Raw genomic sequence first — 23,691 nt, 5'->3', positions numbered from 1 at the left:
CGATGGAGGGCGCCTGCGCGGCGATCGCTCCCGGATGTCATCTGTAATCCGTCTACACAGATCGACTGGCGACCGCACAGACGTTTAAACACTTTTCAGCCTTGAAAAGTGTGGGAACCATGAGGGTCGGTGCTAAAAATGGCGCTAAAAATATTGATTGACAGTCATGGATCTGGAAAGATAGACATCTATTGGATGATATATACTAAACGTTTACAGATGATGGGAGTTCGAGTCCCGAGGACAGCCTTGGTGACGTAATGCCGATCCGGGTGGTAGGGGTGAGTCAGTTAAAGGAAATAGTTCACTTTCACGAAATTATTTTTTTTTGCAATGGATTTATGATTTTTTATGTTCAAAATAATCAGCAAAGAAAATAAAACCTATTTATAACAAAAGATTATTTTCTATATTTTGATATAAGAAGAACTTTTCAGTTTCTGTAAGGCACAGGCGATCCAGTATGAAAAGAGCATGGGTTCCGAAAATTCTTCAGAAACTAGAGAAATTATCGCGGCCACCGGCATTTGGGCGATCTGCTGCTGCTGAATGTCCTTATTGATCAGTACGAGAATTTCTCTAGAGTTCTCGTAGATAATTTCTCTAGTTTCTGAAGAATTTTCGGTACCCATGCTCTTTTCATACTGGATTGGAATATATGCAAGGCACACATCCTCAACGCAAGACACCTTTTTCGGGACGAGAAATAGAATATCTTTGCCTAGGGTGATCGTTGGGCTGTAAAAGCTCCTGATTTATGCTCGTCTCAGCCCAGGCTACGGAACTGCTATTCCAGTTCAAAACCCATGTTAAAAAGTGAACTATTTCCTTTAAAGGGACCCCCAGGCCAGAGTGCTCTGGACTATTGCTACTATAAGACCTATCAGAGTACAAACTTATTGATAAGTGATTTACCTACGTTTATCAATAGGCCATTATTAGAAGGACAAAGCTAATGTCATAGAAGTTCAGGCTTCGTTTAAAAAGGGTTAAATCAACTTTATAGGCATAAATTTTATTTAAAAAGCCGGAACTTATTTAAAAAAGCGTGGCTCAGTAAAACACTTTCAAAATGTCTGTTTAATCCGCGCACCGATGCGGGGGGGGGCGGTTATCCACCCCATCCCCTGATGTTTTTCATGAATAGCGGAAAAACCGTCGCGTATGGTGCCGTAGAATTTGGTATGACAATTCCCTCATCAATTTGACACATGGTGTGCAAGTTTAAATCCCTTATCGTTAAAGGTAAGGTCAGCAGGTCACTTTGAATGACCCGACTTCAGATCACTTCTTTTGCAATTTTATCACCGTGTCATAACTACAGTATATGACCGAAACTTTTAATTAAAAGTTGCAGGATGTAATAAAGCCGTTGTTAGCTACAATATGTCCATCTCGGAATTTTGAAATCGATGACCTGAGGTCAGGTCAATTTCTTGACCTCCCTATACTAAGTCAATTTAACCCTCGCATGTGTAGGGGGGGTCGGATGGACCCCCCCCCCATGGTTTTTCGCGAATAACTCGCGTAAAAAGCGGCCGATCGCGACGAAACTTTCAGTACCCTCGCATTGATTAATTTTACACCTACCCTGAAAATTTCATGACCCTGACCCAAATGACCTTTGACCTGTGACCTCTTTTCCGAGACCATGTTTGGTCGGAATCGCGATTTCGCGTATGTCGGCTCGCACTAGCCGCGTGTTTGCAAGCTTTTCGTGGTTTCAAACGTTCAAACATGTGATTTGATGTTACTCCAGTGTGTGTCAAGGTCACCTGAAGGTCAGGTCAGGTCATTGACCTTTGGTGACCTCGGGTGACCTCGGTTCACTTTTTCGAGTTTTACATGTTTCTAGGCTAGTTTTTGGAGCTGAATTCGAATTTAGCAACCATTTGAACATTTACGAAGTAGTTTTGGTGACTTCGTAACATGTTACGAAGCTGTCAGAGGCGGTTGACACGTACTACGAATACCCGTCACGACGCCTACTGGTTGACCTGACCTGACCTGACCCGACCTGGTCTAAATGCTTCAAGACATCATCTGTGATCAAAACTAACACGATATTCGTGATCAGCACCCCGAAAAACCCCTTAGCAGCCACACTTTACGACTTTCTAACAGGTCCCGATTTTCCCGACTTTGGGTCATTGACCTGACCTGGAAGGTCAACCAATGACCTAGGACCTTAAAATTGGGTATCATCGGCTTCCTCTCGTCACGGGCAACACGCTCGTTTTTTCCGCGAAGCTCTAGCTCGATCAGGGGCCAAACGGCAAGGGGGGGGGTCCAACCGACCCCCCCCCCCCCTACACATTAGAAGCTGGAAAACGCCGCACACATGCGAGGGTTAAAAAACAACTGCCTGATTTTGTTCACTGAAGCGCGTCGTAATGGCCAATTATACCATGAATGACTGTGTATATGATCAACCTTGACTACCTTGATGTCTTGTTCGCTATCGGACAACTGTAAGATTATGTGACGTCATGAAAGCTGACCAAGCGTTTTTATCAATAATGCCTTACAAAAAAAGAGATACAGCCACACAAATGGTCTCACTGTGTTCAAATCGTCAAGGCACATCGAATGATATGCATAATGACCTTGAGGTTACGTGACCTGTCCTGAGGTCATCCTTTGATCTTGACCTTTCGAGTTCAATACACACACAGTTCGATGCGGATTGACGGGAGGATCACTATGGTGCCATTAGTTTCTACCTAGCTTGATTACTTGAAAAGCTATTTGTGAAAAAGGTCCCTTCATCTCTGGCGCCACTGTTTTGAGTTTTTTACCCCTGTAACGTTATTTTTAGCTAACCGGAAAATGACTCGGATAAAAATTGTAGACCATGTCCGTCTGTATCTCATGCCGTTTACCGCCTGTCACTAGGTTGCTTCATTCTCGAGATATCACGGGGGGGGGGCAGGTATTTGCCAGCCCGGTCGGTGCGCCTTTTAAAGCTGTATTCGGAAAAAAATATTTGATATTTAAAGTAATATTTGAATTAAAAAAAAAAATATTTAACGAGCGACCAGGCGAACTTATCTAATTCCAGTTTGAGGAAAAATCGCAGTGTAAGCGGCCGGTGCGGCCACTACGATTTTATCCTATCTCGGGGACAAATCGACTGATCAACAAAAAGTCTGCCGAATCAGACATTTAATCCCATAAATCATGAAGTTTATTGCATTTCACGTATATGTACTACTGCCACGACACGACGTACTCGCTTCAGGGGGGGGGGCAATATGCCCCCCACCCCCTGTGGTGTTTCCTGAATATCGCGCCGCCAAATTTTCTGTACCTTCCCGGGCATCAATATGACACCTTCACACAAAATTTCAATGTTAGGTCACCCTAGGTCAGGAGTTATTGAGGTCAAAATGAGGTCATGTTTGAGCAAAAATGAGCAAAAAACATACATGAAATATTGAAACGCTCACAATTGCTACAGTTTACAAGCAATGTCAAAGTTTTATGTGGTCGTGTAGAAGAAAAACGGCGCTACAAAAATTTCTTTTTCGGATTTTAACAATTTTGTTACAAGCTCAAAAAATAAAAAATAAAAAAATTTGTTTCATAAAAAGCGAAAAGTCCCATGTTTTCGAATTAAAAAAAAAGGATATATGTATATGATAGTCCCTAAACTCTCCTATCTCCATACCAAATTTAGATCTAGATAGATCTAAATTTCTAATTTAGAACTAAATTTAGATCTCTTTGGCCAAGTTATAGCGAGAAAAAAAAACAGTTCAAAATTGATGAAGTCAAATTTCTGAACTCATTTGTTAGTCATTCTGGAGCACGTAACGTAAAACAAAGACTACCATTAGACCCCCTGTGACGAGCTGCATCGAATTGATACCCATTTTATGCAAAATTATCAAGTTTGAAGTATGACCTAACTTGACCTGACCTTGGCATCACCTTCACCAGATCATAACCTAAACTGGTCCTTAACCCGGCACCGCCTGGGCTATTTCCGTACCCACATCAGCCTGGGGGGGGGTCGGATCCGACCCCCCCTGTTATCTCGAGAACCAATGGTCGTATCGAGCCCCGCGAGGCGGCGTTCGAAAGGTCTCTACGAGACCTTGCCAAAGCACTCTTAAGATTTTAAGATTGAGGTCAACTTTTGGGTCAAGGTCAGGTCAAAGGTCAAATTCAGGAGTTTTGCATGATTAGGCTTACGGACAGCGGAATCGATAGCTGCTGCTCGAAACTCACCACAAATGACCTCAAAGACCTAGTGAAGGCACCATGTGCGTATAGGGGTCATACTAAGTACGGGTCAAGGTCAGGTCAGGTCACGAAAGGTCACGGTTTTCACTTTCTGCTACATGGGCGTGCGACACATGTTTTATGGCTTATTTTTCACGCCAAATCCGATGGTAATGGTTATATGTGACCCCAAGTCACTGTGCTGGTGATAAGTGTGCATTGAAAGCATAAAAAATCGTTAATTCCATACATAACTAAACGAGAGCTAAGAAAAAAAGTCAATTTTTCAACTTTTTATTTTTGACATAAAAATGCACTTTTCTAGACGAGCTTTGTCCCAGGAATCTAGTGGTGCCATTTGTTTTCAGATGCGATGTTCAGAAGTGCCTCTAATTCGCGAAAATGCTTATGACGTCACCATGCCCTATGCATGTTGGAGCTATTTTTTACAATTTGGGGGTCAAAAATCAAGATAGAAAGTTGAAATTTGGGACATCTAATGTTCTAATAGAGCTCTATAACATATATTCCGGTTTTTGGAAATTCTCAAAATTTTGGATTTTATTAGCTGTTTTCCAAAAAATACAGTTTTTTGAATTTTTTGGGGTGAAAAACGCATTTTATGGAAAATCCGAGATAGCCATTTTGAAGAATACGTTGAGCTGCGTCTTTTTATGTCCTTAATTTGCAATTTGCTTAAAACCTCGATTTTTGGCGATTTTTTAAACATTTACCATTTTTTGACTGAAAACGCCATGTAGTTACATCACTAAAATCGATATATCTAAAAAATTTTGAAAATTTTTTTCTTAAAAATTGCACAGGAGACGTCAAATTCATGGGGGAGAAGGTATGCGAAGTTTCAAGTTGATAGCGCAAGCGGTTCATGAGTTATTCAAGAAAAACGGAGGGGGGTCGGATCCGACCCCCCCCCCAGGCGGTCGCGGGTTAACCTTCCAGGCGGTGGGGGTGAAGGGGCATTTTTTGCCCCCCCCCCCTTTAGTTTTTTCTCGATATATCTCCAGAACCGCTGCGCCAATCGTCACCAAACTTTCAGTACCTGCATCGGTTTGATACCCATTTTATGCAAAACAATCAACTTTGAAACTTGACATTTTTTTACCTGACCTCGACCTGACCTCCACCAGAAAGTGACCTAAACTGTACCTGATGGTCTTATAACCAACACCATTTAGTTGGAAATGAAAAATGGCCATAATGGACAGGGCTATCAAACGCCGTTTGAATTTTACGGATCCGTCCAGTAGTTTCGGAGATATGGGGTGGCAAAAAAATGTCCGCCCCCCCCCCCCCCCCCACCGCGCGGAAGGTGGTCGGGAGGCCCACCGCCTACCGGGTTAAGGTTGCCTGACCCACATAATCGCATTTGTCATGTAAAATGGAACGTAAACATGCATCACACGACACTTTCGTATCGTGAAATTCAGTGACTGGACCTCTGTGACCTGACCTGGTATTAGTGACCTCAAATAGCAAAATATGTGTTTGATGGACAATTTGATATCGATGATTTTCAATAATATGATGCCTTTTTACTCGATTTTACAACACATTTCTTTAAATGGCGGTGAACGGTGAATACTCGACATTTGACCTGAACTGTGACGTCATCGGTTAGATCGAGGTCAATTAAATTGGGTGACAAGGTAGTTATTTGTTGGGGCTATCCAACACCGTTTGCTGCTTGTCGCTATATTGCGTGGTTCTCGAGATCTTAGGAGGGGGGGGGGGCAAAATGCCCCTTCCCAAACGTTGCTTGCTTGGCTGCTCCCCAACGTTGCTTGGGCCTTGGCAGACTCCAACGGGGCGCGGGCTACCGAAGTTGTTTTGCTTATAATGGCATACATGAGAGAGCGGATCACCGCGCTCAAAACATGGCCTGTAGGTATGTAGGCACTGGACGCCCACCGGGCGACGTATGTACATGGTGATCAATAAAGAATGACATAAACTTAGCCCCCAGGAGAAGCACATAATACCTACATATTTTAACACATAAATAGCACACCGTTAGAAAGAGAAATGTGGGACATTTGACGCAATATAAACCGAAGTCAGTTGTGACACTTCGTTTGTCTACAGGAGGTGCTCGAAGAGATCTCGTTTCTCCGCTCGGCTGAGCCCGGCCATGACCTACGATCCGGGCGCCTTCTTGTATGGAATCAACTGCTGTGGATTATTCGGCTACCAGGAGACTATATCCTTCCTGTGGGTGCTTGCTGTAGCGCAAACCACTTCTCGTCACTCCAGATCATCCGTTCGAAACATTCTTCCGCTTGATTGAGCCAGAAGATGCACGCTTCCAGCCTCGACACAATACTGTCATCGGAGAGGATGGTCGTTAGGATCGGGCGATATGGTTTCCAGTCCAGTTTCTTGTACAGAATCGCCCACACATTCCTAAAAGTCATTCCCAGGTTTCCTGAAGCACTGCGAAACTGGGTGTTGAGCCGATTTTTTGCAGAATTGTCAGACTCTCTGCACCTCGTAAGTACCGGCAAGGGCCCAGCATCCCTGGTCACCCTGCAGTCCAGAGTTTTTCCTGCCTGGACTTGAGCTTGTGGCCCCAAGCAGCTAAAAAAAAAATCGTGGAGAGAACTCAAGACCCTTGATGAGCTGAATGCTGTCGTTAGTCGTCGAAGACTACACCCTCACGATGGTCGGTAACCATCTGAGACGCATGGCGCGGCACACCTGGCGCCGGGCCGAGCTCCGCTGCGCTTAGAGGGATGGGCACTTCGAGCACCTCCTATAGACAAACGAAGTGTCACAACCGACTTTCGTTTGGGTAATGTCAAATGTCCAACATTTCTCTTCCTAACGGTGTGCTGTTTATGCATTAAAATATGTATTATGTGCCTCTCGTGGGGGCTAACTTTATGTCATTCTTTATTGATCACCCTGTATTTTCATGCACCACTTCTGGGGCTAGGTTTGTTTTCAAAGGCAGTGCAGCGGCCGCTTCTATACCTGAGGAACGGCTGAGTGGAGTTTAGTCGAAGCTGATACGCGTCTGTATGTAGGCAATCGGGGTGGCCTACCCACGTTAGTTCCGTCATCCGTGTACTTACCTGCTCATGAGCATATTTTAGTGCTATATAGGCTAAAATAAAAGTGCCGATTGAAGGGATAATCAGTGACATTCTTCAGAGCTACCTATTCGTTTTATCTGCACCTTTGTTCAGCAACAAATTATGCTTGACTTGAGAGTTGAGGTAAGCTCTAAATTGCAAGGCTTTGAGTTGTCAGATCCGGTTGGTATCCTCAAACGTTGGAGGACTATCGCTCCACCCCCCCCCCCCCCACACACACACACCCTCCTAATCGGTTATTATTGAATGGACAAATGACAATGACCTTCGCTGACTACTTACTGCTACCTGGGGTTATGCAGTGCAGTCATGGTTACTACTCCCAGGTCCCTCTTGGACTGGATAATACCAGCGCTACCTCGCAGCAGTGTCTCTAACTAGAGTTTTACAGTTCTGCTCACCAGAGCTGTGCAGATCCACTCACCCACCAACCATCAGCGCCATCTCTGCCTACCAAGCCCAGGGCGAGCAAAGCCCTATAGGGCGAGGAGGGGAGGGCAGCGTGAACGATCCCCATATCACCGTCCCCCTAATTTAACCCGGGAGTTGCTGGGGTATATCGCCACCCACCGTTTGCTGGGGGGGGGGGCGTTAAACGCCCCCAGCCGATAACTCGAGAACCAATAGGCGCAGCGAAACGCACGAGGCGGCAAACGAAAGATCGCGACGAGACGCTTCAGATGAGTACTTTAAAGTTGAATTTTGAGGTCACAGGTCGGGTCAAGGTCAGGTCAAACACCTGAAATCGGGCTTTCAGTAGCATGGACTTCAGGACTTCGCAATGGGCGCCTCTCGTCATAAAATCTGCCAAGACGGTGCGCAATCCATCAAATAAGGCCTACAAGAGTGTCAGCTCCATGTAGGGGTCAGTCATGCATAGGTCAAGGTCAAGGTCAGGTCAACCGGGTAGGCACATATCCCCGAAAATCAAAACTGATATTCGCAGCCTGTGACACATGTTTTATGGGTAATTTAGAGCGTAGAACACGATGGTCACATTCATTTTATCATATGTGTACGTGTTTGGCTAAAAAAGTTAAATTTAAGAAATGCATTTATCATGGTCGTGAAGTAGTCACGAGAAATTGCCAAGATTCAGTTCAAGATTTTAGAAAATTCGGAACGATAATCAATAATCGAAGATAGCCATTTGATTGTTCGTGGTATTGGCAGTCTAATGGCGTTTACGCCATGTCTGTATGTCTATTCTGTGATTTTATATGATTTTTTGAACATATGCCGTTTTTGGTCGAAAACTCAGAAATCATGACGTCACTAAAACCTCGATATCTCAAAAATTTTCCGACCGATTTTTTTGAAACTTTGTCACAATACACTTCAATCAATTCCCTTCAGGTACCCGAAATTTGGCGCGCCTGCGGCGCGCCGTTTTTATGCTATGACCCGGCGAAAAAAGTGGGGGCGTTTAACGCCCCCCCCCCCAGCAGAGTTGTCAGATCCGGTTGGTATCCTCAAACGTTGGAGGACTATCGCTCCACCCCCCCCCCCCCCCCCCACACACACACCCTCCTAATCGGTTATTATTGAATGGACAAATGACAATGACCTTCGCTGACTACTTACTGCTACCTGGGGTTATGCAGTGCAGTCATGGTTACTACTCCCAGGTCCCTCTTGGACTGGATAATACCAGCGCTACCTCGCAGCAGTGTCTCTAACTAGAGTTTTACAGTTCTGCTCACCAGAGCTGTGCAGATCCACTCACCCACCAACCATCAGCGCCATCTCTGCCTACCAAGCCCAGGGCGAGCAAAGCCCTATAGGGCGAGGAGGGGAGGGCAGCGTGAACGATCCCCATATCACCGTCCCCCTAATTTAACCAGAACTTCGCGAAAAAAGGAGCGTATGCTGCATAGGCGTAGGAACAGGGGGCGGGGTCTAGGGCTCCATAATTTGCAGCCATTTTAAAAGTAAAATCTTTATTTTTTATCTAAATACAAAACTAAGAGGTGAAAATGGTTCACCAATGTGAGATGAGCAGTTGAGCACAAAACTGCAAATGATTTCTTCATAGAGGTGTTGGGGCTCCCACATTGAAGTTTCACTGCCCCCCCCCCCACACACACACACACTTTTCGTTAGGTTCCTACGCCCTCGGTACCTATGCTGTGCGGTTTTGAGAGGAAGCGGCAGGAATCCATTTTAACCCGCGACGCTTCCTGAAGGGGTCTGCCGAGCAACGCGGTCTGATGGGGGGGGGCATTTTAGACCCCCCTAAGATCTCGAGAACCAGGCAACATAGCGACAAGCGGCAAGGATAGCCCAAACGAGGAACTACCTTGTGACCCAATTTCATTGACTTCGGTCTAACCGATGACATCACATGTCAGGTCAAATGTCGAATTTTCACCGTTTACAGGCTTTTCAAGAAATGCGCTGTAAAATCGAGTAACATGCATGTCATTGAAAATAATCGATGGGGAATGGTCCATAAAACACATATTTGCTATTTGAGGTCACTGATACCATGTCAGGTGGCAGAGGTCAGGTCACTGAGGGTCAAATATATAAAAATATCATGTGATGGATGTTTTATGGTCCATTTTACATAACAAATACGATTATGTGGGTTATGCAACCTTTGGGGCCAGTTTAGGTTATGTTCTGGCGAAGGTCAGGTCAAGGTCAGGTCAAATTAGTTCAAACTTCAAGCTTGATATTTTGCATAAAAGGGGTATCGATTCGATGCAGCTCGTCACGGGGAGTCTATTGGTGGTCTTTGTGTTGCGCCACGTGATTCAGAATTGCTAAAAAATTGAGTTCAAAATTTGACGTCATCAATTTTGAAGTTTTTTCGCTATAACTTAGCCAAAAATGGAGGTATGGACCTAAAATTTGGTAAGTAGATAGAAAACGGTAGGGACTATTGTATATTCCGTTTTTTTCGAAATTCGATAATTTTTTGGGATTTTTTTTTTTGCTATTTTATCAAACAAATCGAATTTATAATCTTTTGGGTCAAAATAACAAAACTTTGGAAATACGAGATCGCAGTGTAGTAGCGCCGTCTTTTCTCTACCTGACCATATAAAAACTTTGAAATTGCTCGTTAACTGTAGCTTTTGTCAGCGTTTCAAAATTTCATGTTTTTTGCTCATTTTTGCGCGAACATGGCCTCAGTTTGACCTAAAAAACTCCTCACCTAAGATGACCTATGACTTGAAATTTTGTATGAAGGTGTCAAATTGATGTCTCAAAAGCAGGGATGCGGAGCCGTGGAAATTTCAGACGGCTCCGGCTAAGGCTCCGGCTCCGGAGAAAAAAATCGGCTCCGGTTCCGGCTCCGCGTAAAATGGTCCGGCTCCGGTGGTTCCGACTCCGGCTCCGGCTCCAGTGCTCAGTGCACCCCTGTGCAATTAAATACGTGTGGAAAAAAGACGATGGGATTGGTATGTACACGTTGCTTCTGTATTTGCATAAAATGGCTATTTTGAATACCACATGTACTTTCACTGCCTTGCACTGTCAAACCGAACTAGGTCAATAATTTTTACCTCTTCAAAAAAAAAAAAATAATAATAATAAAAAGGAGCCGGAGTTGCCCTTTTTGACAGCTCCGGCTCCGGCTCCGGTTCCGGGCTATATTGTTTCACGGCTCCGGCTCCGGCTTCAGCTCCGGGCAAAATATGCCGTCTCTGGCGGCTCCGGCTCCAGCTCCGGCTCTGGCTTAGCATCCCTGCTCAAAAGGTACCGAAAATTTGGCGGCGCTGCACCCACGCCCCCCCCCCCCCATCAGGGCGTGGGCTTAAGTCATAGAATAGCCGGCTACCTCTCAGGTCAGGTCAAAAGCTTGAAAATGTAGGAGCAGGCCCATGGGCTTCAGTCAGTATATTAGGTAAGAGCCTAACTTTGCTAAACCAAAAGATTCAGTGTGAGTGTGACTTTGGTGCAATTTTGGAAGCAGTTTGTGTGCCTAATCCTATGTATCATGTTGCGAAGCTGCCAAGTGTCAAGCGATGGCTGGTGGAATGGCTTCTGGTTGACCTGACCTGACCTGACCGGACCCAACCTACCCAAAATGCATGAATACCTACCTATATTATCTTTGATAGGTACTATAGAAAATGTCAAAATGTGAAGTCGGGACCTCGAAAAAATCTCATGAACACTTACGGTTCGGGTGTCGTTGTATTGACGCTGTTTGTATTGACGTTGTATCCCTCGCCGGACCTATTGGTTTTCTACATACGCGCCGGCCGAGGGGGGGGGGGGCGAGTACGACCCCCTCGCCGTTTCGCCCCTGGTGGAGCTAGCGCGTCGCGGAAAAAACGAGCGGGTGCGCCGTTACGAGACGCAGAGATTGCTACCCAACTTTAAGGTCCTAGGTCAACCAGTGACCTCTGAGGTCAGGTCAAGTACCCCAAGGTACGGTTCAGTTTTTTGGTGAATAACTTCGCAAAAAACGGCCGCAGAGCCGCGATTTCGGCAGCACCGTGTTCGCCTCGCTCAGGCGCGTCGAATGATATACTTTTTGTTCGGGTCAGGTCAACTTGGGGTGTTGACCTCAGGTCAAGGTCAGGTCAGCACCCCCGGATCACAAAGTTGGTCGAAAGAGGTCAATGGTCATGTCGCATATCATTCGATTCGGCAGGTCTTCCAGAGTCCATTGGTGGCTTTCCCGACTCGCTAGCTCAATTTGATCAAGAGTTATTGACGAAAAAACAATATGACCTTGATGACGTCATAAATGACGTCACGCAAGGTCAAAATTGCAAAAGTGACGCATCTAACCTTGCAAGGAGTGCATCAAATCACGATTCTGTGTGCTTGAGATAGTTGGAGATCGTTCCCGGCGCCAGAATAGCAGTTTTCATTTTTCCCCATTGACTTATAATGGTGAGGTCACGAAAATGACCTGACCTCATATGACCTTTAGGAAAAATCCGAGATATGCAAGTTGTGAGACTCATAATGGATACTATATCCTGCAAGTTTCATTTGCCTGTGGCATCTCCTCTGACAGTGAGGGCGTTGCGAAGTTGCGACATCTGAAGACCGTGCAGAGGTTCACTTATGACGTCATAGGTCAGTGACCTGACCTGAACAAAAAATTCAGTTGGTTTCAAAAGATCCGGCTTGAATCAAAGGTCAGGTATGCCAAGTTTCAGCTCTCTATCCCCAGCGTGTTCGGAGCTATCGCGAAAACACCCTATGGGGGGGGGGGCGGCACCCGCCCCCCCCCCCCTCGGCCGGCGAGGGGTAGGTATTGACACCATAGACATCAACATTAGACGGTATAGAAAAAGCAATACCTACGGGCCTACGGGAGGTACACATTATGTCAATGTAGACGTTAGATTACGTGAAAGAGAACTGCATAAAGACGAAGGGTAAGTTCACTTGATTTGAATTGTTGACCTGAGTACGAGTGACCTGGGTCTGACATTTGTACTCCTACATGTCGGGCTAAGACGCACCATGAGGTGTGTCAAAAACCATAGGGGTAGAGTAAAAACACTCCTCCCCACGACAGTGTTATATCCGATCACCAATCGTCGATCGGCAATGACTGCACCCCAACTGCCCCCGTATCGGTCGAATGGCGCACCAATCGCAGCCGTCCGCGGAGTGACGTCACCGGCCGGGAGGATCGACCGGCCGGTGCGGTGACGGCAGTGCAGTCAGAGGTTGGTCGGCCCGCGGAGAGTTTGAGTTTGTTTGGCACCGATTTGGAGTGGCGGCTCTCCCCCGGCGTGTTACCATGGAGACGGTGCTGAACGGGCTGCTGTGCGTGGCGCAGGCGCTCTTCCTCTGGCTGCAGTCGGTGGTGCTGTTCTTTGTGCCGGCCAAATACCGGGAGAAGTCGGTGTCGGGCGATGTGGCGCTGATCACCGGCGCCGGCAGCGGCATCGGCCGACTGCTGGCCCTCCGGCTGGCCAAGAGGGGCGCCCGCATCGTCACCTGGGACGTCAACGCGGAGGGTGAGTGGGCAGCGGTCGCCGGAGGGTGAGTGGGCAGCGGTCGCCGGAGGGTGAGTGGGCAGCGGTCGCCGGAGAGGAGAGCGATCCGCGGCTGGTTTAGAGGTCGCTGCAGCGTGCAGCGCAGCGAGGTCTGCAGGCGCAATCTACCTCTGATATCATATCCTGATTCCCTGACAAGTAACAGAAGCACTGTGATGTGTCGTGTGTTGTGCTCCCCTCGGCTGCGCGGGGGCTGAGAGGGGCACCATCCCCTCCCCAGGAGCCCCCCACCCCCGGCCGACACGGACCTTTGTACTGTCACCACTCACCAGCTGCCCTTACCGGCCCCAGCGCCCCATTCCGACCGGGCCACAGCGCGCGGTGAATGGCCGGGCCCGCTGTCAGGCACCCGCCCCGTCCCGGCGGGGCTAGCTAGATAAGCCCGGGCGCCCGCTTTTTGTGTGCCGAGTGACGACTGACGGCCGCCGGCGGACCCAGGCACCGACCCGGGCCGCCGGCGGGCCCAGGCGCTGCCATGGGCTGGATCCAGGCGGTGGTGTAGGACGGATCCAGGCGCTGCCATGGGCTGGATCCAGGCTATGGTGTAGGACGGATACAAGCGCTGCCATTGGGCGGATCCAGGCGCTGCCATGTGCCGCATCTAGGTGGTGTTGTAGGACGGATCCAGGTGCTGCCATGGGCTGGATCCAGGCGGTGGTGTAGGACGGATCCAGGCGCTGCCATGGAGCGGATCTAGACTGTGTTAAGGGGCAGATCCAGGAATTGCTATCATGTGGCGTTAAAATCAGTACCTACCTAGCCGCCGAAAATTTATATGACTGACTTTGACTTCTCTTCGACTATTTCGGAGTTATTCGGACACCGCCTTTCCCAGGCAAGCCCAAATATACATAACCTTATACCTACATCATACATCATAGATCAACTGCAGGGTGCAGAGATAAGGACGTTCCACATGAGTTCACCTGAAGCCCAGCGACATTGAACCCCACTCCGAGCAGTCCGAAGACTGAGGATTGTGGGTTCTGTCGGCTTTCGTGGTGGACTGGACGACTTGCTGCGGTTGGTCCTGCATCTGAGCCGCCCAGCGAGTTAAACAAACCTGAACCAATGTAAACAACATAATGCCGAGAGGTCATTGCCCTGCAGGAAGAGGATTGGGTTGGGCGTTCTTATGTAACCATTATTTAAGGTTCTTAGCAATGCTCTTATACAATCTTAACCCTCGCACGACCAGGCCATTTCTCATAACACGAACGACCAGGGGGGGGGGTTGTTACGACCCCCCCCCCTGGCGTTTCGAAACGGAAGGTCGTAGAGCTTAGCGGAAAAAACCAACGGATTGCTCTCAACGAGATCTCGCGATTGGTGGTATATTTTTTGGTCCTAGGTCAACATTTGACCTACTTATGACCGGTCAAAGGTCAAATTTTCCGAAAAAATCAAACTTTTCCAACTTTCCGCGGCGATTGCGGCAAAACGGTGGGAGATATCGACTTGAAACCTTCACAATCGTGTTCCTTGATCAATTCTCTATCGTTTGGTATGTATTTCGTTTCCCTAGCTCTAAAAATGGCGCGTTGGGAGCGCCGGAAGTCGGCAAGGTCACAGTCGGCGGCAGAAATTCGAAAAATCAAAATTTAAATTTTTGAAATCTGATTGTATTTTTGGATTTGGGAGGTCCATTTGCTCCCTATAGAAGCTAATATTGCTGCATATTCCCATTGAGGTGACAAGAATTAGCAAAATAGTGGTTCGGGCGCTTTTCAAAAATAGTACCGAACGCTGTTCCTCTTGTGACGTCATAGCTCCGTGACCTGACCTGACCCGGTCAATTTTCTTGCACCACACGATAGCCAATGCTTGCCCCAACATGCATGGGAAGTTTCATCATGATCCATCAAACAATGTGGGTATCACCGGCAGAAAACCTAGGGATTCGGCGCACACGTTTGGTAACTGTCGGCCGGAGGCTGTACCTCTTATGACGTCATAACTCCGTGACCTGACATGACCCGATCAATTTTTTTTCGGCAAAAGATGCGCAAAGGTTGCCCCAGAGGGTATTGAAAATTTCAGCCCGCTACGACAAGCCGTTTAGCGTGCACTTCGAAAAAACCTCAGGGGGGGGGGTTGATACAACCCCCCCCCTAGGCGTTCTAGGGTTAACCCTCGCCGGACCTATTGGTTTTCTACATACGCGCCGGCCGAGGGGGGGGGGGCGGGTACGACCCCCCCCTCGCCGTTTCGCCCCTGGTAGAGCTAGCGCGTCGCGGAAAAAAACGAGCGTGTGCGCCGTTACGAGACGCAGAGATTGGTACCCGATTTTAAGGTCCTAGGTCAACCGGTGACCTCTGAGGTCGGGTCAAGTGCCCCAAGGTACGGTTCAGTTTTTGGTGAATAACTTCGCAAAAAACGGCCGCAGAGCCGCGATTTTGGCAGCATCGTGTTCGTCTCGCTCAGGCGCGTCGAATGATATACTTTTTGTCCGGGTCAGGTCAACTTTGGGTGTTGACCTCAGGTCAAGGTCAGGTCAGCACCCCCAGGTCACGAAGTTGGTCGAAAGAGGTCATGTCGCATATCATTCGATTCGGCAGGTCTTCCTGAGTCCATTGGTGGCTTTCCCGACTCGCTAGCTCAATTTGATCAAGAGTTATTGACGAAAAACTAATATGGCCTTGATGACGTCATAAATGACGTCACGCAAGGTCAACATTGCAAAAGTGACGCATCTAACCTTGCAAGGAGTGCATCAAATCACGATTCTGTGTGCTTGAGATAGTTGGAGATCGTTCCCGGCGCCAGAATAGCAGTTTTCATTTTTCCCCGTTGACTTATAATGGTGAGGTCACGAAAATGACCTGACCTCATATGACCTTTAGGAAAAATCCGAGATACACAAGTTGTGGGACTCATAATGGATACTAGATCCTGCAAGTTTCATTTCCCTGTGACATCTCCTCTGGCAGTGAGGGCGTTGCGAAGTTGCGACATCTGAAGACCGTGCAGAGGTTCACTTATGACGTCATAGGTCAGTGACCTGACCTGACCCAAAAATGCGGTTGGTGTCAAAAGATCCGGCTTGGATCAAAGGTCAGGTATGCCAAGTTTCAGCTCGCTATCGCCAGCGTGTTCGGAGCTATCGCGAAAAAATCCTATGGGGGGGCGGCACCCCCCCTCGGCCGGCGAGGGTTAATTCGTAATGCTTCATTGTCTTGCGCCTCTCAGTCATACAATGCTCGTACGGATCAATCCATATTTTTGCCTGCATAATCTATAATCGTTTCGCAATACTGCATCTCAAGATAGCCTATTGTAGGAAAACGGCCGCCCAAATGTAGCTGGAGCTTCTCAGAAAAAGAGGGTGTGTGACGTAGCGACCGGTGACCAGAGACAAATTGATCAATTTGCCAGTAACCTCTGAGGTTAGGTCTATGGCTCTATGGTTGATATTTTTGCAAATATCTTCTTTGCCACTTGTGTGTTGATCTCAGGTCAATATCAGGACAAAACCAGTCCGGTCAATGCGGTTAGGTCATGAGACTGATAGAAGGTCACGTACCTTCTAGGTACTAGGTACTAGGTACTACCTAGTACCTATGCATGTCAACAGCTTGCCGTAAACTCATTTACCGCAGTTCATTTATACTTGCCTCGTCCGTAATCCCGAAGAAAATTTGATATTCATTTTTGTCACAAGGCCGGCCCAGATTCGTGATGGTACTATTGGCGTGCAGGGTGATTCGAGCTGATTTTGCTCCTGAATGGATGGCTTGGCAATAAAAATGCTGAAAAATGCGATTGTTGCGAAGCAAAGCTGAATGATGGGACTCTCTCTACCTATGGGCAGGGGCTGAAGGAACTGATCAGTTTGCACCAACAGAGCTCTCCCTTCCACTCATGCGAAGTGGTCTACCGTGCCGACAAAAGTCCAGGCCCACATCATAACGCCACACTGAACGGGGTTTCCCGCGCTTTCGCGCCGTTTCACTCTCCACGAGGTCGCTTCGTTCTGTCGCGCGTGCAGACTCGCGTCATCCAGTTTTCTTCTCTCAGAGGCCATTGACCCTGTCTGGTCGGCATGACTGGGAGGGGCTCGGGGCAGTCATCTCACGCCGCCGCGCCGCCGCTGCTTGCTCAGTTGCTGGTCCGCTGGTCCGCCGTCGCCCGACCCTCGCTGTCATGACCGAACGGTAACGAGCGCCTCGGGCTGTGGGCCATCTTCCTCCCAGCAGTGGTGTGAGTGTGTGCACTGTGCACCGTGCGTGTGCACTGTGCGCCGTGCGCTCTGCGTAGGTATGGGGTATAGGAAGTGCGGGATGATTGGGATGAATTGATGGTCGGTCTCTGCTCGCTATAATATGATAATGGGCTGAAGTGGAACCACATACAAACCCATCATTTCTAGTCGCATGTTATTATGCAGTGACTATTCGACACATATCTAGCACCATCCACATGGGCAACTCTGGACTGTAGAAATGTTTTTTATTTGAGTTAAGCCCCATAATCTCTGGCCTGCCCGTTGCCACGAAAATGTCTGAGCGATATCTGCACGCTTGGTTTTGAAGACCGCTAGTGTCACCGTTAGCACCTCATCTTAGCTTTATAAAGTGATATAATGTTATTTGAATATTATCTTCAGAGTTCAGCGAGGATGACTTAGCCGATTACAGATTACAGATATATTCAGACAAGGTCCTCTCAATAGTGAGGCTTTTCACATGTCCACGTCATGATAGTGTGATACAAAACGAGGAACAGTGTGCAGCACGCATAATTCCCACACACGCACCCATACATGCTATTGCTCATGTCTGTTGCTTAGACAGCAGCACCTTTCGGATGTTCGCCCGGTACGACAATGTCCCTGGTTCTACTCCAAGTTCGTTCATACGAGTCACACCTCGGTAGCACAATCTACGTCTTCCCGACTCCGTTCGAATGAAGGGGAGGGTGAGGTAGCTGGCCTGCCTAGTGTTGTGCCGGTGCCGCTGGCTAGCCCGCTGCCCCAGCGTACCTTTGAGGTACTCCGGCGATGTATATCTTGATGACAGCATTTTTAATCGAAAGCCTCAAAGACCGTCCAGCAAGCTCGAAATGATTCAAGGTCCTTTTTGGACGCCATGGTTAGTTTAAATGACTTCAATCGACGGGACCTTATTCGGGCCCTGAGGGCGTCGGGTTCGCATTGCCAAATGCCTTTCTAGTGTCACTGCTCGGGTGTAAGGTCACTGTTTGTCACTTTGTGTTAGCGGCCGTTCAGTTGGGGCCGATATGGCACGGCACGGCGGGAGTCCGTGCTGTTGGCACCAGAGATTGTGAACAACAGTTTTGTCAGTGTGCTCTGTTATCACGACTGGTAGGGACTTCCTCTGGGCTGTAATGCGCACTGAGCAGGGGCGGATCGGGCGAGGATCCCTGGCAGAGCAGCTATGCCGCCGGAGGGGAGGGGCTAAGAGGCAGTGGGGTGGGCTAAGCCGTAAGTGGCTAAGGGCAGTGGGGCAGACGTGAGACGGGGTCCCTGACAGGGTAGCTATACCCCTCCTGCTATGTAGCTTGCAGCGGGGAGCCGGTGACCCCTGGCAGCGCATCTGTGACCCTGGCAGCGCAGCGCTGGCGGGCCCCTCCTTCGTCACTTCAGTGATATGTGTCTGCACTCTGCAGACATGTTCGCAAAACTCAACCGCTGCGGCGTGACTGGGCGTCGAAGGGGGAAAACATGGCAGTAATGCATGTCAAAAACCTCGCCTGCAGCTGCGGCAGGACTGTGGCTTGTGATGGCTGGGTGCTGTGTCGGACAGTTTCTCCATCCGGGACTACCGGGATATCCCTGCGGTCTGGAAACCGGAGGCAGTCCTTTGATACGAAGGAGCTGTGACCATGGTGACATTCGAGCTGGCGTTGTGATTTTAGCAAACATGTTTGATGTCATCGTAACCTACCAGCTGTCTCTTCTGGTTCCATGTGATGTGGTTCTGGACCGAGTCGACAGTCGTGTCAGACTGAGGGCGTCAGACTGAGTTCAACCGAGTCTGGTATCAGAGTCAGCCTGCTGATCCTCAGTGGCTCGACTCCGGGTCTGGTAGAATCAGTCTGAGTCTACTGGTCGCTGACCACCCCCAGCGGCCAGAGTCTGGTATTAGGGTCAGTCTGCTGATCGCTGACGGCCGGGGTGTGGTATCAGAGTTAGCCTGCTGATCGCTGATGGCCCCCAGCGGCCAAAGTCTGGTATCAGAGTCAGCCTGCTGATCCCCAGTGGCCCGACTCCGAGTCTGGTATAATCAGTCTGAGTCTGCTGGTCGGCCCCCCAGTGGCCGGAGTCTGGTATCAGAGTCAGTCTGCTGATCGCTGACGGCCCCCAGAGCCGGAGTCTGGTATCAGAGTCAGTCTGCTGATCGCTGACGGCCCCTAGAGTCAGAGTCTGGTATCAGAGTCAGTCTGCTGATCGCTGACGGCCCCCGGTGGCCCTGACGCTGTCTGGTCGGCGTATCGCCGTGACCAAAGTCCGTCCGGGTGCGTCGCTCGCGCTGCCGAAGGCCGCGACGCTGGGACAGTGTCAGATAAACTCAGATCATCAATCAGTATATTGCCTGGCTCGGACTGGCTCAACGCTACTCGGTGAGCCAGCACTTGCACTTTGAGCCGCCGGATTCGAACGCCGATGGTTGGTTCTGGTAAAGGCAAAGGGCTTCCAAGTTAAAACAGCCTTACCAAATGCGGTGACCTCAATACCTATACCTATTTCGGGCGCTGTGGGTCTCGATTACCACATTGCTATCCAATGTGCAATTCGTTGCCTTGCTCTGTGTAGAGTGAGGCATAGGCAAGCCCTGGCTCATGCTCTGAATTGCATGCAAAGCGTCAACATGAATTGCATGAGCCACGGGGCCTTATATGGTGGGCTATGCATATCGTGGCCACGCCACTCTGTATTGTTTACAGCGGCGCTGCGGCCTATGTTTTAGTCACCTCGGCGTTCAGGGGCTAGTATTGCGGCTGGATGACCATTCAGCCAAGGCCGCTTCGCGTATCCGAGAGGGTCGGTACAACTCTATGGATCCCAGATACCTTTCCGAGGGATCTCTCATGCGGATCCCGGAGACCTTTCTTGAGACTCGGTGAATCCCGAACTCCTGCCCAAGCGGTCACCGGGTCCGCGGCCCGCGGGACCTCGCGAACGAGGCCGGTCGTCTACTGCGTCTACCCTGAACCCGCTCCTATTGTGTCCTCGCCGAGCTAGCTCATCCTCCGGCAGCGTCCTCGCGGTGTCCTCGTCATCCGGGGATGTCCTCGCGGTATCCTCGTCCTCCGGGGATGTCCTCGTGTCCTCACGGTACCAGTCGTCCTCCTGTACCCTGCCCTCGTGGTGCCCTCGTGCCACCATGTCACGGCCATCGCTGCGCCCCGTCGGTTCACTACCGGCCGCTCCCGAGTACCTACCACTCACCGACTGGCCAAACGGGTTGGACCGGTGACATTTTTCGACCGTGGCGGCGGCGGCACGTCCGCCGCTGCCGGCCCGACAGGTCCCGGCGGAGGCCGTATAGTATGACGTCAGAGGGAAGAGACCCACGCCGGAAGGCTCTACGGGCCTACCGGTAGGTATGCTGAGTGCGCTGCTCCTCACTCGCTGCAACCTTGACAGTAAGACTTGACAACCTTGACTTGACAGATGACAGATGGCGTATCGCTTGCAGGATCGATACCAGCTGAAAAAAATGTGATCCGTCTTCGGTTCAGCAGGATTGGTATCCGTAAATTATGGCGTTCCCGAAGGTAGTCGTTCTTTGCACGCCCATTGTTCAGCTCCTTTCCTAGCCTGTGTGCATGTTCATTGGTAGCCATCGTCAACGTTATTCGGGGAAATGGACAAGGGCTTGCTGTCCTATACATTAATCATTTGTCCTACTGGCGGAAGTAAAGACTTAGGCGGATTTTCCCTCATTTTGGGACCCATCGACGTTTATTAACCAGCTATAGCAGGTGTATGTGGTTTATGAGACAAAGTGTATGGTATTGCATTTGATATTAAAACGATTATATTAATATGAAATTGCTCATCGAGTGAACGGGCGACCTCAGCTGCTGCCCCCGCCGAGCCATTGTCATTCATGGTTATTCACTAGTCCGCTGCAATTTATGTTCCACTGAAGGCTGAAGGTCATCAGCTCCACACGGAAACCATTGTCTGCAGCAGTCGTGCCTGGCTCCATCTGATGACGCGGCATTGAGCCGATCTAACCTTTGTGGGAGTACCCGCTCCCTTCCTGATCCTATCTGACCTTCACTCGCTGTCACAGGACCTGCAAGGACCAGCGTGTCACCCGACATTAGGTATAGCACTGCATACTGCAGTGCATAGTGTTCTCTATCGTTTGACCTGGCAAGACCCGGCCCGGCAGGAGACGTGTTCACTTCAGTCATTTGTCCTGACCTGAACCACCTCGGCAGGAGTCATATTCAGTCATTTGACCTGTCGTGACCTGGCCTGGTAGGAGACGTGTCCTTTTATTTGACCTGCCGTGCAGGGGCGTAGGATCCTATACAGTTGGGGGGCTTCAGCCCCCCCCAACCTGCTGGTCAGCCCCCCCAACTTGCCAGGCAGCCCCCCCCCCAACATTATAAAATATGGACAAATTAAAGAAAGCTCAACTTGGCAAAGTTACAATTTTGGGTAGTAGTAAAGCAGGCGTCACACTTCTTTTTGCAACCAAGGAGATGCGCTGTAGGTTAGGCTGTAGGGTGTAGGTTTTAGGTTTTAGGTGGTAGATTTTAGGTTGTAAGTTGCATGTTTTTGGTTGTAGGTTGTAGGTGAGTTTAGGTTAGGTTTGGTTAGGTTTTGTTTGGTTTGGTCCGATTAGAAAGCATCTCTGGAGTCTCGGTAAAGCGCCTCTCTGCTTTACGACTAACTACCCAATTTTGGCCTTAAAACTAACTGGGGGCTTTGAAAATGTGCATTACAATGGAGGGGGTAAATTTAATTTATAAAATGACTTTCGAGTCATTAGAAAGAACATACTAGCAAAACAAAACCAGGAGGGTACACATAAAAATCAACTGTGGTTTTAGCAAGCCTGAAATAATCAATTGGTCAGCATGTTACAGACACCAGTAGGTACAGCAGGCGTCACCAAGCAACTTCGGTTGCCGTTGCGGTATTTTACAAGAACGGTTATCTCACCTCCCGAACGTTGTCACACCGTTTTTGTAACAAGACTATAAATAGTAAAATAGAGGTGAAATCAAGGCCGGTGAAATATCGTCAGCTGATTATGTTTATGATTATGTCAAATCTTTAAAATGATAACGTCATAATGAATAAAAATGAACTGGCATTATCTTAAAAGGATTTGGTGAAAGAAATTTCACGTTCACTAACTTTTAAATGTTTTTTCATCTTTTTTTTCTAAGATATCTCTTATATCTCGCCTTCAGAAGAAGGCCAAATCCTTTTTACGGAATTTGACGCCATCGCAGGCATAACCAGCTGACGATACATCACAAAACCTTTGGATGTTACTATACGTGCCTTCGGCACCCGGATAATCAGGGAAAATTATCCGGCATCAGCGATAATTATCGGGGATTACGTTCGGTATCGCGGTAATGAGACATGTTGAAGATAGGCACCCACCAATAATTTTCCGGCCGAGAATATCCAAACGATATTTTCCGAATACCGAACGCACGCTAAAGCGGCGCAGAAAGCAGAAAAACACAACAAAACAAAGGCGCGACACTTAACAGCTTCGTTCCGTTTGTTTAGGGATGGGTGCAAGGCCATGTGGGTGGAACTCGGACGATAGGACGAACGATGAGGACAATTGTTCAGGGACGTACCCAAGATGGACGGGGTGCCCCCCCCCTCGGGGTTTTCAGGAGGCCCCCGTGGGCCGAAGGCCACGGGGCCAAAATCACGTCGGAGGCGAAATAAATTCAAGGGAATCCCAAAAATCACGTCAGGATATTCAGGGCCTCTGACCAGCCCGACAGCTAGGGTCCTTCTTACTTCCTGGGGCCTCCTGTGAATAACTGCTAGTGTCTGTGTCTGACCGCTAGGGCCCCTCTGACTCCTCAGTAGAGAGGAGGCCCTCTGTAAGAGGAGAGGAGGCCCCTCTGTAGAGAGGAGGCCCCTTTAGAGAGGAGGCCCTCTGTAGAAAGGAGGCCCTCTGTAGAGAAGAGACCATCTGTAGAAAGAAGGCCCTGTGTAGAGAGGAGGCCCTCTGTAGAAAGGAGACCGCCTGAAAGCAGAAGGCCCTCTGAAGAGAGGAGGCCCGCTGTAGAGAGGAGGCCCTCTGAAGAGAGGATGCCGTCTGTAGAGAGGACTCCCTCAGTAGAGAGGAGGCCGGAGGCCCTTTGCAGAGATGAGGTCCTCTGTAGAGAGGAGGTCCTCTGACGAAAGGGTG

At 48.9% G+C, this 23,691-nt stretch overlaps 1 protein-coding gene across 2 annotated transcripts in view; it reads left to right on the top strand.

Moving 5' to 3' along the window:
* Window positions 1–12,977: 12,977 nt before the first annotated feature.
* LOC122367732 (epidermal retinol dehydrogenase 2-like) overlaps window positions 12,978–23,691 on the top strand; it is a 33,244-nt gene continuing 22,530 nt past the window's right edge. For both annotated transcript variants that reach the window (XM_043341087.1, XM_043341088.1), the window contains exon 1: window positions 12,978–13,282. In XM_043341087.1, the coding sequence (XP_043197022.1) occupies window positions 13,063–13,282 (220 nt within the window). In that variant the 5' untranslated portion in view covers window positions 12,978–13,062. The remainder of the gene's footprint in view (window positions 13,283–23,691) is intronic.

This window comes from Amphibalanus amphitrite, unplaced genomic scaffold, assembly GCF_019059575.1.
Source record: "Amphibalanus amphitrite isolate SeventyFive unplaced genomic scaffold, NRLGWU_Aamphi_draft 000893F_arrow, whole genome shotgun sequence".
Lineage (NCBI taxonomy): Eukaryota > Metazoa > Arthropoda > Thecostraca > Balanomorpha > Balanidae > Amphibalanus > Amphibalanus amphitrite.
This window is presented reverse-complemented; position numbering and strand designations above follow the sequence as displayed.